General features: G+C 40.3%; 1 protein-coding gene across 1 annotated transcript; it reads right to left on the bottom strand.

Annotated features, from left to right (window-relative positions):
- Nucleotides 1-1,263: 1,263 nt before the first annotated feature.
- Nucleotides 1,264-12,708, bottom strand: LOC134530224 (malonate--CoA ligase ACSF3, mitochondrial-like). The gene is made up of 6 exons (XM_063364902.1): nt 12,600-12,708; nt 10,221-10,397; nt 8,517-8,662; nt 2,630-2,839; nt 1,631-1,776; nt 1,264-1,525 (listed from the first exon to the last, which is right to left on the bottom strand). Exons 1-5 carry the CDS (start codon nt 12,692-12,694, stop codon nt 1,691-1,693), a joined length of 714 nt encoding a protein of 237 aa, XP_063220972.1. The 5' UTR covers nt 12,695-12,708; the 3' UTR covers nt 1,264-1,525; nt 1,631-1,690.
- Between the last annotated feature and the right edge of the window lie 340 nt (nt 12,709-13,048).

Below are 13,048 nucleotides of genomic sequence, written 5' to 3'. Positions count from 1 at the left end.
GGAGACCAATAAGGTAGATATGAGAACTATGTGGTTTTGATCTGACAAATTAAAAACTAAAGTGATAAAATGATTTTCCATGGGCAAGGAAGGTGGAGAAAAAAAAAATCCAAACAGAAATTATGAAGAGGTGTATGGTGGGAAAGCTTGGCGAGGAAGATGTTATTGAGGGAGGATGGTGGAATGTTTGTCAAGAAGGAAGGAGATAACCAATTTGGAATCTGGTTCTTTGTATGCATATGTATGTATACTATGTACATAAGTGTATATATAGACACTAAAAAGGGGTGGATTGTAAACTGTGTTTAGGGGAACTAAGTGTTGGATGTCATTGGGAGGAGGAATTTGTGTCGAGTGTTTTCTCCTGTGCGTGTGAGTTGCTATTTAAAAGTGAAGTATTGCATATGAAAAAATATAATTTAAAAATTTTAATTATGAATCACTTTACTATGATCTATATTTCTGTACATACTGTTACGAATGGGGGAGGTAAGGCTGCGACGCCCGCCAGGCACCTGGGCGGGCTGGCGGTACCCTCCCTCCCCCCGCATGGCCTCTGAAGTCACACTCGCATACCATTTGGGACTACGAGGCCCGACATCCCCCCTTGCCCCCGCTCACTCCTTCTCGCCGCTCTCATCTATCCCTTAATGGCCTGGGAATTCTGCGGGCTTCCTGGGGCCGCCGCGTGGAGTGGCGTGATTAATGGCCACAGTTCTGGATGTTTCGAGCGTCGGGTTGGCCCTGGATGATGCGACGTGTCTCAACCGCTCCCGTCCATTTGAGAAAGACGGCCAGCGGATATAAAAGCGGCGACGCCGGACTCCGCGGGAGTTCCAACAGGCGAGAGAGTGAGATGCATGTTCGGCGCGTGACTGTGTGTGGGCGTGGTAAGGGGCGAACTACTATTGAGTCAAGCTACAGAGAGGAGTGTGAACTGTGGACTGGACAGGCATTTAGTGATTAATGAAGTGCGAGTGATTTTTGAAAATAAATTGAATTAGGTGATTTAATTAGTATTGTAAATATTAGTAGGTAGTAAATAAAACTCTATAAAAATTAATTGATTATCCTTATAAACCCGTTTTCCCCACTCATAATAATACTGTAAACAATAAAATTATTTTTATGTTAATTTCTTAGTGGTATAATATGTATAAGATTGTATCACTGCTAAACAAATAAAAACAATAAACTTTTATGGAACCTCATACAGTGTAAAACAATGATTTGACTACTTTCATCATTCTGGAAATATAGTTAAAAGATAATAAAAGATTTTTACTGTTTGTCACACAATTATCCTGTCAACATTCTAATGAGATTCGCTTGTGGTCTTCTGAAATATTGTTCACAATTACATCAATTATAAATAATAGTATCGTGTAACACGAGTGAAAGACTTGCACTCTAGCTTAACTCCAATCAGTTCTGGTGGATACTTTTAAAATTCTGGCACTGGCCGCGAATCTAATCCTTGCTATGCTTCTGGCAGCTGTTACCTAGGTTGGCGAGAAGAAAGTATCTGCAAATACAGACATACAATAAAGATGGATAACATTTTCAAACAATTAAAAAAAAAAAAAAAAAAAACGTGGTGAATGATCTTCAAGCAACATTGGCTACTGACCTCACAGTATTAATCTAAAATGCATTCTCCTCAACCGAAAGAAAAAAAATCTTCTATCACTCATTTGCCACATGCTGTTTCTTCTTCATTCACGTCCGTCACTTCCAAAACTTTATACATTCCATTCTGGTACTGAACAACATCACCTAAAATCAGCCATAACATTCACATAGCAATGTAAACTGCATTTAAATTACTTTCAATTAGTCAGACAACATATTATTCTGCATGTAACCACTACCAGACATGAGAGTAGTAGCGGCCTGGTCTGTCATCAAAGAATGAATTGTCCTGGTAATTTAACGAAGATAAATGGAATTTAAACTGCACAATATCTATTGACAACTATGCTTAACCTTTTTTCTTACAGAAAAAGGTTGGTTCACTTTAACTAATTTTCGTCTAGGCTGGAAGAAAAATGAGTTTTCTAGCAAAATTTGTACTAAATTTGAAGGAAAAAAACTCATATAAACTCGAGATGGCATTTAAAACCGAGCTCATTTTATGCTGGTGTTAACCGGTCTACTTTTCTGAATATTGATCCAGTGGTCTCCATATAATCAACCAAATACAATTTAATTCTTATTTATGGTTATTTAAGTAATTCATTGTCAATTTTTACCTTTTAAATAATATAAATTGTTTTATGTTATAACCATTTTTAATAATCTGGAGAAAAAATCTTGTATGGTAAATTAGATTAACAATGAACATTTACAGAAATTCAGAAAAAAATAATTGAAGTACAATAAACAGTTTATACAGGAACAAACATTCTGAAAGTAATTTTGATCCAGCAGTTACATTATAACACAGCTTTAAGTATTAAATTCCACATAAAATTAATATTAATTTTGGATATGTAACTAACATAGCATAAAACGTTTCACATAACCTTTCACACTATTATCTGTTGCTGAAATTCCCAACAAATCAGAAAAAAATTTCAATCGTTGTTTACTCACTACGGTAGTTGAACTGAAGAAAATGCGCACTAACCTGTGCTGAACCAGCCGTCTGCTGAGTTGCTGCCAGCGGCCGGCTGGTTGCTGTAGTTCGTGAAGAGGCCGGGTCCCCGCACCTGCAGGACACCGCGGCAGGGGTGCCCACTCAGCACCCGCGTCTCTTCGCTGTTGCCGTGGAGCAGAGTGCAGCCGTCGCTTCCCACGAGCTTCACCTCCACGCCAGGCAGCGGGGTGCCCACGCACCCTGTCGCGGTCACCACACAGCCCGTGATGACGGGGTCCAGCAGACACACAGTCAGACAGACAGTGGCACTGTTAGGTCATTAGCGGCGGGAGTGGGCCTGACCCTGCGGGGAAGGTGATTGTCCCTGGAGGTGTCGGAGCTGTTGCCGGCTCCAGTATCCGAGACATGATCCAACAGGTGCATGTAATGGGTGCAAGGATGCGAATATATAGCCTCTCCGCACCAAGTGGCAATCCTTTGCCTCCACGTGGGCACCGCTGTTGGGGGAGAACCGTGGTGATCATGTTGGGATGGGTAGCCTCAACCTCTGGTCATAGCATCGCCTTAACTGAAGAGGACAATGCCGGACGTAACCCTGCCGCAGTGCACCCTCAATTGCATGTATGGGACCAGAAATGGTGGATGGGCTGAATCTGCGGGCAACAGCAGATGCGATTGAAACCTTTCTAGGGGGTTCGACTGCCGAGCCCCGGCGTCTCGGCCACGAAGGGCCCCATAGTGAATGGATCAGGCCTATGATAATGGATGGTCCATGAAAGGCGCCTCTGTGTTCGGGTGCACGGGCTTAAAAAAGATCTGAAACCGCTCGACTAGGTGTGATACGTTCTCCTTGTTCAGTGGTCGGGGAAGGTACCGAGGCAACCCCGAGGCCCTCCAGCGCACGCACCGTGGTTGTCAGTTCTAGCCAGGGCTTCCTGCGATCGCCGCCGGATGAGTTCAGGCACGTCCGGGCCTTAATCGGCTGTAAATCTGCCGGGCCGAGGTACGGCAGGTCGGAGGGTCATCCGAGGAGACGAGGAGTAACTCTGTAGAGTGGCGGTCGGTTAGCTGCTGGCTAACGGTCTACCGAATCAACGCCAAGTTGGTAGTAGTACGGGAAGGATCCATTAAGTTTGAATGGTGTCTCGCTGAGGTTTCCTCCAAGGCCCTGGATTCTGATTGGGTAGGACTCGTACATGGTAGTGGTGCTCCGATCGCTTGGAGCAGGCTCCAAGGGTTCCCTAGCCTGATGCGGAGTCGACGTGGTGAGCGACGACACAGCTCCGGTACTAGCCTGGATAGCTAACAGAGGTTGGATAGGCCTCCACCGGACCACGGGTTCACTGGGTGTTTTGAGGGGTCCCAGCGTGATGTGGGAGATAGGGGAAGGCGCCAGCATTGCTGAAAAGTCTTAGGGCTCAGGACACAGCCAACTGTCTGGTTAACTGAGTGTGGTAAAGGGGCTGAGGTGGCGATTTTTCTGGGTTGGTGGCCCCAGTCGCTGGTCGGCACCAAAGCTCTTATACCCTCCAAATCAACAACAGGAAGCGATCCCTTACAGTTTTGTTACTTTAAAAACTCTGGAATGTCAAATTTAAGAGAACTGGAAGTTACTCCCACCTTACCCTAATAGGGAGAATATGTGGGAGGGGAACGTGAGTATGTCGGCCGCAAGGTCGGAATAATCTGTTAGGTCGTTATTAGCCTGACAGCAGTGTTACGAGGCGGCGAGTTGGGTGCGCTTATCTACACTGTCACAAATTACAGTACATTTTCAGACTTTTTAACGAAGAATTTAACTCGAATAAACGAAGAGTTTTTCGTTATTTCAAGTAACTGAATGTTCGTAGAAACTACAATGTATTTCGACTTCCGAGTTGAATTTTTCGTTCTTAACAAAGGTAAAAACACACACGTGAACAAAAAAAAAAGAGAGTTGATTCTGTAGACTTAAGCAGTATTTGAATGTTTTATTAATATACCAAATTAATCTTTTGGATTTATGTTCAATGTTAAGTGAACTCTGTGTACGTAAATTTACGAAGATCCCCGGACGATTTGTAACCAGCGTTCTTCGTAAATTAAAGGTGAAAAGTTTTAACAGTGTGAGGGGCAACCCCGCCTCCTGGATTGGGCGCAACACAAGTAACGCACGTCCCTTCCCCTTCCTTATGGACCCCCATTAGCTGGCCTCTGTCATGCAGACTACGGGGTACCTAACTGCGGGTTCTGAAAGCACTGTCGCGTGGAGTGGCTTTGCTAGGACGCCATTGTTCTCGCAGCTTCGAGTGTTAACTCGGGGGACTGTGATCACGTGACGATTTGGAGGGCTACGAGACCTATCCATGGGACGAGCTGGCAGGTATATAAGGCGTGGCCGACCTGCGGCGAGAGAGATTCTGGTAGCGACATCGGCGAATCCTCGGAGCGATAAAGAGTAAAGAGAAGAGAAAGAGTGAGTTCCTTAGCGAGCGATATCGTGCGACGAGCGACGGGCTTCGTGTGTGAAGATCGGAGCGTCTGATGCGGCGAACGAGTGAGTAGTGCGAAGCAATAGGACCTAGGTGCGCAGTAAGAGATGGACAGTGGACAGAGTCATTGTCGAGTCGAGCTCCAGTAGGTGAGTAAACAGTAGAACAATCAAACTGAGATCAGTTTTGTGGACAGCCATCCAGATTGTTGCAATTAAGCAAAAAATGATGATATAATTCAATAAATAAAACTCTTAATTATATATTTTATTGGCAAAGTCCGATTATCATTGCAAAAGGCCGCATTATTTAGCATGTATTTTGCCGGCATATAAGTATTCTTTAGTTCAACTCTTTAGTGACTATGCACTGACCTGCCTAATTCGGCATGTGAGTAGGTAGACAGGTAAACATTTTTTTTTTAAATTTCACTAGTACTATAGATAAAATCGTATTCATGTAAGGACTTCAATAAAATACAAATTATATTTATAAAAAATTTGAAAAGTAATATGTTTTGGTATGTCCTGCGCCAGGCTTCAAACTGTGGTGCCTGGTGCCGACAGCCATCTTGGATTTGTGACGTCTCGGGGGCGATCTTGGAAAGCGATATCCGTTCGATGACAAAGTGAAGAAATGTGCATTCAAGACATCGGCTGCAGTAATTTACAGTTCTGAAGATGTGAAGCAAACTGTTAAACATGGTATCCAGAAGCTCTGTCAAGAAGAGGAGGACTATGTCTGTAAAGGTTCTGGTTGGTCTCTGTCTAGTATAAACCGGTTGGAGCTAAGAATTAGTCATTTCACGCCTATGCAGGGTTAATTTTTTTTAAGATTGCTGGCTTTCGCAAGTGTTTCTGTAGTAGAATAAAAATGATGTAATAAATATAATGTTTGTAAAAGAACTTACGGTGTGTTATTTTTCGAACCTGACACTTTTCTGGTGGTTTTTAATTAAATTTATTTTTAGCTTCGTCTATAGATCGAACCAAGTATCGATTTAATATGTAAATTAATGTGTGATTTTTTTCGGTGAATTTTAGAGTTTTTCCCGAATTTCTAGCTTAATAATTACAAAATTCCAAGATGGCGTGTATATTTCAAGATGATGGGTGCCACAGTAATAATAAATTATTGATGCACTCTAGCGTCTAACATGGCGTCTAACATGGCATCAGCGCACTCTAGGAGCAGAAAACAAGATGGTGGCCTCCAGCAGACGAAAACAAGATAGCGGAAATGACTACATACCAGCTGATGAGGTATTGGTGAGTCAGTCGGCAGGTGGCTTCAATGGAAGAAGAATCTAATGACATTTTTTGCTCTTACCGGGTTTGAACCAAGGTCTTCAAGGCGTAAGTGTGTTTTTAATAGTATTTTATTAAAATGTGATTATTAAATGTTATGATAATTTAAGAAAAATTTTCCAAATTTCTAGCATAAAAATTACTGTTTTTAAGTTGGCGACCATAACAAATATTGCATCGGTTTTTTAAAGATTTTTTATTAAAATATCATTAATAAATATTTTTTATAATTTTTAAAATTTTCCCCGAATTTCTAGCATTAAATTTACGGATTTTCAAGATGGCGGACATTACGTCTTAATAACTGATGATATATGCTATGAACAAAGTGGTGGAGGGTCAGTCTGCCAGCGGCTTCCGTGGAGGAAGGATCGTTCGCCATTTTTTTGTCCTCGTCGGGTTCAAACCCAGGACTCCGAGCACCATGTCGCGTAGGTGTATGTTTTTTTAACTATTTTTTATTAAATTTTTTTATTTGATTTTTTTATAAATTCATTTTTTTTTCATTAAAATCGGATAATAAATAAAATGGTGGCCGTAGCGGAAATTGCAACGGTTACGTCATACTCCTAGTTGACGTCAGCGGCTTAGAGCGCTAGCTCTTACGACTTTTAAGCCGCTTTTAGGATTACGTGTTCTTTTTAAGGCAAAAGATTTTTGAGGTGTTTTTAATTCCTAATTTTTGAATTTTTGTGGAAGAAAACGAGAATTGTTTCCCTCAAAACGGGAATTTGGAGTCATTTTGAGTCATTTTTGAGGATTTAAGAGGAATTTTTGAGTCCAAGATCGCCCCCACGACATCAAAAATCCAAGATGGCTGTCGGCACCAGGCAGGCCTGGCGCAGGGCATACCAAAACATACTTCTTTGAAACCACTTTAATTTTGGCTCATTTGACTCACAACCCACATCATTCAGGCCTAACACACTGCAACATGGCAACCGAGACATTCGTTGTCAATGTACTCTAATATATGTGTACGTATATAAAGAAATTTAATCTCTTTGGAACTCGTAAATACTTATAAGTCGCAATCGGAATCAATTAAAATTCTACCATTTGGATTTATATTTTAGGTAACAGTTATAAAATTTTATTAAATAATTATTTGCAAGACTATACAAATAAAAATGGGTGCGTGTACTTAAATACGCGCGTTTGAATTTACACATTTTGATTAAATTAACGTGGTACAAATATTTTGCAGTGCAATGGATATAAAGTTAATATACGTATACACATACATACACACATACATGCATAAGCTGAAGTACCCGGCATTGCACGGTCTTTACACAGTAACAGAAATATACTGTCAACGAACGGACCGAGCTATGCATTAAAAGTTATTTTAACAATTACTTAAACAAATAACTAATATTTAATAAAATTGTAATAAACTTTTACATTAAAATGCGATAATAATTTGTATAAAAAATGTTTACCAGGACCTTGTGATTCGACATCACTATTTAACCACACAGCTAGACACAATAAATTTTTTGGAGAATATTGGGCTATCAATGTTTTAATCCCAGTATAAAAACGTATTTTGAATGATGCGGTTATTTTTCTTTACGACTATCGAAGTTCAAAAAATATATTACAGGTTAGTTTTTCCTATCACAAATATTTATTTGGCATACTTAAACGCTTGATACGTCTCCCGATGTTCACGGAAGAGACTATATACATGTTAATACCGCCAAATGCGGTCCTGTCTGGACGACTTTGGTTCGTGGGTATAGCAGGAACCAGGAACTAAGGCACGCCTTAAATTCGCCAAGTAAAAAAAAGATAGACAAATAAATAAATAAACAAACTAATTAGCATATACTTCTTACTATACAATTTTATGTACACCAGATTCACAAAGATTTACCTAAACTTTGGACACGATGGCTACCGCGCATCCACATAGCGACGTTGATCGGTGACTAAAGGAGAACCTGGAACTGATCAACCAGTCTAGATGTTTCAGCGCTCGCGCATTACTTCACGTTAAACATCTGTCCATGGTGCGCGCGCACTTCGTCTTGGAGAGAGAAGAGATAGAAAAGAGAGGGAGAAGATAGAATAAAGAGAGAGGAAAGACAGAAGAAAGGGGTGAGAGAGAGAGAGAGGGCTAGCTGTACGCACCTAGCCGCCTCTGGCCGGCGAGAGAGCCGGACATCACAGTGCCGGTCTCCGTCCTGCCGTAGCTCTGGAGCACTGCGTGCCCCGTTATCTCCTGCCAGCGCTGCCACGCGCACTGCGGCAGGGCGCCGAACCCACTCGCCATCAGCCTGACGAACAATTAACAGGCCGCAGCGCTTTTGATCCGGCTGTTGCCGAGTACAGTAAACTCCCTATTATCCGCGCATGCTACGAAAAAATACAGCACATACGTAAATCTGTATTTTATTACAAGTGAGCAAATTTGAACTCTACTGACGAGTGTATTGTGTGCAGTATACAGTAAAACGCCACAGGCCTTCTCGGAACTCACTCAGTAAGCTGGCATGCGTTGCTATTTTTGTCTCTGTCGCATTTTGTTTCTAGTCGTATGGTTGAACACTTTTATGTTTACATTACTGAAATGTATTGTATGTTAATTACTCAGTAAAATACAAAAATTTTAGCATCATTTAAAAATTTGTACTTTAATTGTAACTTTTACTGTTCATAAATGTTTATGTTTTTAAGTTGAAATTAATGTTTCCATTTTTGTTTCCCATTTTCTGCTCTTTCCGGATTATCCGCGATTTTCACCATCCGCGGTGGCCCTGCCACTTAATTTCGCGGATAATCGGGAGTGTACTGTAACTCCTATCTACTTTAGCCTGAAGGATTTCAACCATTTTTGTTGACCTTCCAATTATTTGAGGGATTCTTACAGAGTAGCTAATGCTGCCGCTCGTAATATGACGAGTCGCTTACGTACTTTCATGCATCATTTGTGCCTTTAAGGGGTTCGTGGCGCTCTAGCTCATTAATGAATTCACATAGTCCGTTGCTTAGCCAGCCAACTGCTATGTACACACTTTATTGTTTGGATACGATATCACTGTGCAAGATTTGAAAACAAAAATAAATGACTACCGGAATGCATTTCCTTGTTGATGCACCAGGACGTATTAGCGTCAAAAGCCTTGAGATATCCCTTCACGGCTAGATTATCGTTGAATGGAGCCTTAAAATAAAAAGGATCCTTTGGTTATGGCTGCATCGGTGTCGACTTATCCATACCATTCGGAGAAAGCAACCGTCTCTTGACTCGTGGTGAATATCGTTTAAACAGTTAACTGCGTGTATTGGTTATAGAATCACAATAAACAACTTTCCTTAGATTTTTGTTAGCTGTTATGAACTCTAAAAACTATTTGAATAAGTATGGAAAAATAGTTTTGCTTGTAAATACGATACAATTCTCACTGACTGATGTGTTAATTCTACGCCATACAAGTGGATTTACAACCATCCGATGTCTTTAACTGACAAGGACTCAAATCACAACAATTTTCGAGTAAAAATTTTGTGACCATATATCTAAGACCGTTTAAATAAAACAATTTTGATTCATGAAAATAAATGATTAAAATGTTATCTACCTACAGTTATAGGTCTTTCCATTTTGACATTTTTTGACAAGGGTTGTTGACACGATAGCAAACAGCTGAATCAACCTCTGAGAATATTGGCATTATTTGGCCAAAAAGCAAACCCATCGTCGAAAATTCAAAAATTGATGTGATTAAAATGTTTTAAACTAGTTATGAATAAAGTAAGTGTATAGTCAATGAATATTTTGTACGAATTTAATCATTGGTCACTTAATGTGTACATGCATTTATTTGCTCTTACCTTATCTTTCCAGACAAAAGATCTCTGATTTTTCCCTTTTTATCTGCAAGAGATTTTTCAAATTCTTCTATAAGAGTTACGTAAACATTGGGCGTAGCAATCAGGACATTTATGGTTTTGTTGTACAGCAACTGAGACCAAACTTCTGCAGGGTCAAATTTCGGTAGCATCACACACCTGGAAAGGTAAAACACATGCCAGTTTCTTTTAAATGAAAACAAAAAAAAATTTACGAAATTTGTTTTTGGATGTATACATACATACAATATATACATATAAATAAAGTGAGAAAAAAAAACATGAAACTGGCACAAAAATAAACACACAAATAAATAAACTCCACAACATCTAGTCCATAAACTAAAATGTTATGGTTGATAGAAAACAGTTTTGTCGAGCACTGTGCAGCATGCCTTGGCTGTTTCTTATACAAAAATCTGAGGCAGTTTGCCTGTCCGGACGCACGAACAGTAAAAGCGCGGGGGGGCGCTAAGGGCGGCACTGGATCGCGCATCACACGCATCCTCGCCTCTACGCGCCAGGCACCGAACTGGCGAGCAGTCTTTGCGTCGGTAACGCACCTCTGTGAGACTTAGCGGTGATCCTATCGTTAACATTAAAGGTAAAGGATTCCTGCACGTCTCTATAACACTTACAGTATTGTGTGTAGAATTTTCCATATCTAAAAAATAAAGCCCGTGAAAACACACGTTTTAGCCTTTTCACTGTTCAAAACGTACATGTTACAGACAAAAACATGGGACTAAACTTCAATAGACAGGTGCAATGACTCTTGTATGCTATTCGTAATCAGACACTTTTAATAAATATGGAGCGGTTTATAAAGCGGTTTAAAAAGGGTCCTCAATTTCAGGTCGTGTCCGAATTCCGCTGAAGTATATACTCATATGTATTTGTTCCCGGAAAGCGTTGTTCAAACTGGAAGTGAAGTATGCAGTAATGCAATAAACAAATCTGTGTACTTCTCGCGTACTTCCAGATAAAGAAACGTAGCAATTTTGAAGAACGATTTGCAGGTTATACTTGATAATATATTCAAGTTATTTAAACACTCATAAAATTATTTACTTTAATTTTTACTGTGATAAACACAAATAATACCAAACAAAGGTAGAATGACATAGTAAGCTGCCATAAAATCGTGTTTTAGTAATGGAGTGTACAAAATAACTAATCTCAGGTTAATATTGTTATTGAGATGACAATTGTTTGTTTAAATACGTCAATATCCTGTTTTGGCTGACTAATACAGTTTGAAGAGGCCAAACATTGTACCCGCACATGCACCACAAAGGGAAGTGAAGTATGCGAGATCACAAGTACGCAACCGTGTACTTGAATTCGGACACGGTCTCCGTTCGCTCTCCCCCTCAGGCACACTCTGGCTCACTCTTGAGCGAACTGGTAAGTCCACCCTTGGCTGTACCCTCTGCAAACTGGATGGGTAAAAACAACATATTTGCTATCAATTTTCAGTTTATTAATGCCTTTTATATCCACTATTGAATTTCTTTGTAAAATCATTTCTTAGAAATTATATTGTATATTACTTTAATTAAAATTTTATAGATAAATGCCATTTCAGGCTGTCAGTACCTTATTTCACGTTACTATAGTAATCCGTACAATTAATAAAAAGTCATTATTTACACACTATTATTTCCTCGAAGATATGAACGTTTTTGTAACCTAAAAATTTTATTTACGCTTCGTTACTAGGATGGCTGCCAAAAAAATGGGTGAAAGTGTGCAGCGAGTGAGCCGTTTCGGCCTTTTATCCTTCGAGTTGGGACTACAAGATAGGCCAGTCAGTGACGTCAAGTAAGTCCAGTTAGCGAGAGAGTGTTCTCTCGGCGAATTGGAGCACAGCGTGAACACTTTGTAAACGCTAAATTAAGGAAAGGCTCTACTAAAATATCCAAGTAAAAAGAATTGATAATGGAAGCATTTACATACTAAAATTATTTTTTAAAAGTATATATATTATATTTAATAGATGTAAATAAAAATATCACAAACATATTGTTTTGAAATACTGCATTGTTTTCTAGTTATTTTCTACTCCACGCCGCTAGATTCCATTCTTGTAACTAGTCTCACGCGCTTAAAACTCATATGTACCAAAACGTAGACACACTCACGCCGCTCAGTTCGCTGACACCACTTGTCTCGCGTATTTATTACTACCAGTTTCCCATACTGTCCCATATTTTTCCCTATTTATACTTGGTATAAGTAAATTAATTATTTCTGAGGTTTAAAAATATTTTCATCAAACCAAACATTAGACGGATTCAAGGAAGATGTAGTAAGAGGCGTCGGGTTTGTTTTGCCATGAACCCATGCGGCATGCCTTACGTCGCTCCAACTGACAGAGGACAGAGCAGCTCGTTGACGACGCCGCTCAGGCGATGCAGCGGCGAGACATGGAGCACGCAGTCGCCGGCCGACATGCGCCAGGCTTCGACCAGGCCGCACACCTGAGCCTGGATGGCGCGGTGGCTGAACACCGCTCCTGGGCGAACACGCACACGTTACACTGTCAGAGGTCCGTGCAGTGCCGCGTGGACGTACGATTTAAATGAAAATTATTGATGAATATCGGCCTGGGTGAATGTTTTCTTTTCAACCCATGTCCATGAAATGATAATAATTTAATATTGTAAAGAAACGGGGTGTTTTTACGGGGATGTAAAACAATACAAAATGTTCATGTTCAAATTAAACTAGAAAATGAAGGGAAGTGTGAAGGGGGCAGAGAACACGTCAGTCAGAATCTCGTCAACAAAATTATGTACTTAACTTTA

Source organism: Bacillus rossius, chromosome 1, assembly GCF_032445375.1.
Source record: "Bacillus rossius redtenbacheri isolate Brsri chromosome 1, Brsri_v3, whole genome shotgun sequence".
Classification (NCBI taxonomy): domain Eukaryota; kingdom Metazoa; phylum Arthropoda; class Insecta; order Phasmatodea; family Bacillidae; genus Bacillus; species Bacillus rossius.
Note: the sequence above shows the minus strand (reverse complement) of the source record. Positions and strands in the feature narration are given on the sequence as shown.

Coding starts and splice junctions, on each gene's coding strand:
- LOC134530224 (XM_063364902.1), bottom strand. CDS start 12,694: ATGTCGGCCGGCGACTGCGTGCTCCATGTCTCGCCGCTGCATCGCCTG. Junction 8,663..10,220: donor CTTTTGTCTGGAAAGATAAG/GTAAGAGCAAAT, acceptor ATTGTTCGTCAG/GCTGATGGCGAGTGGGTTCG. Junction 1,777..2,629: donor AGACGGCTGGTTCAGCACAG/GTTAGTGCGCAT, acceptor GGCTGATTTTAG/GTGATGTTGTTCAGTACCAG.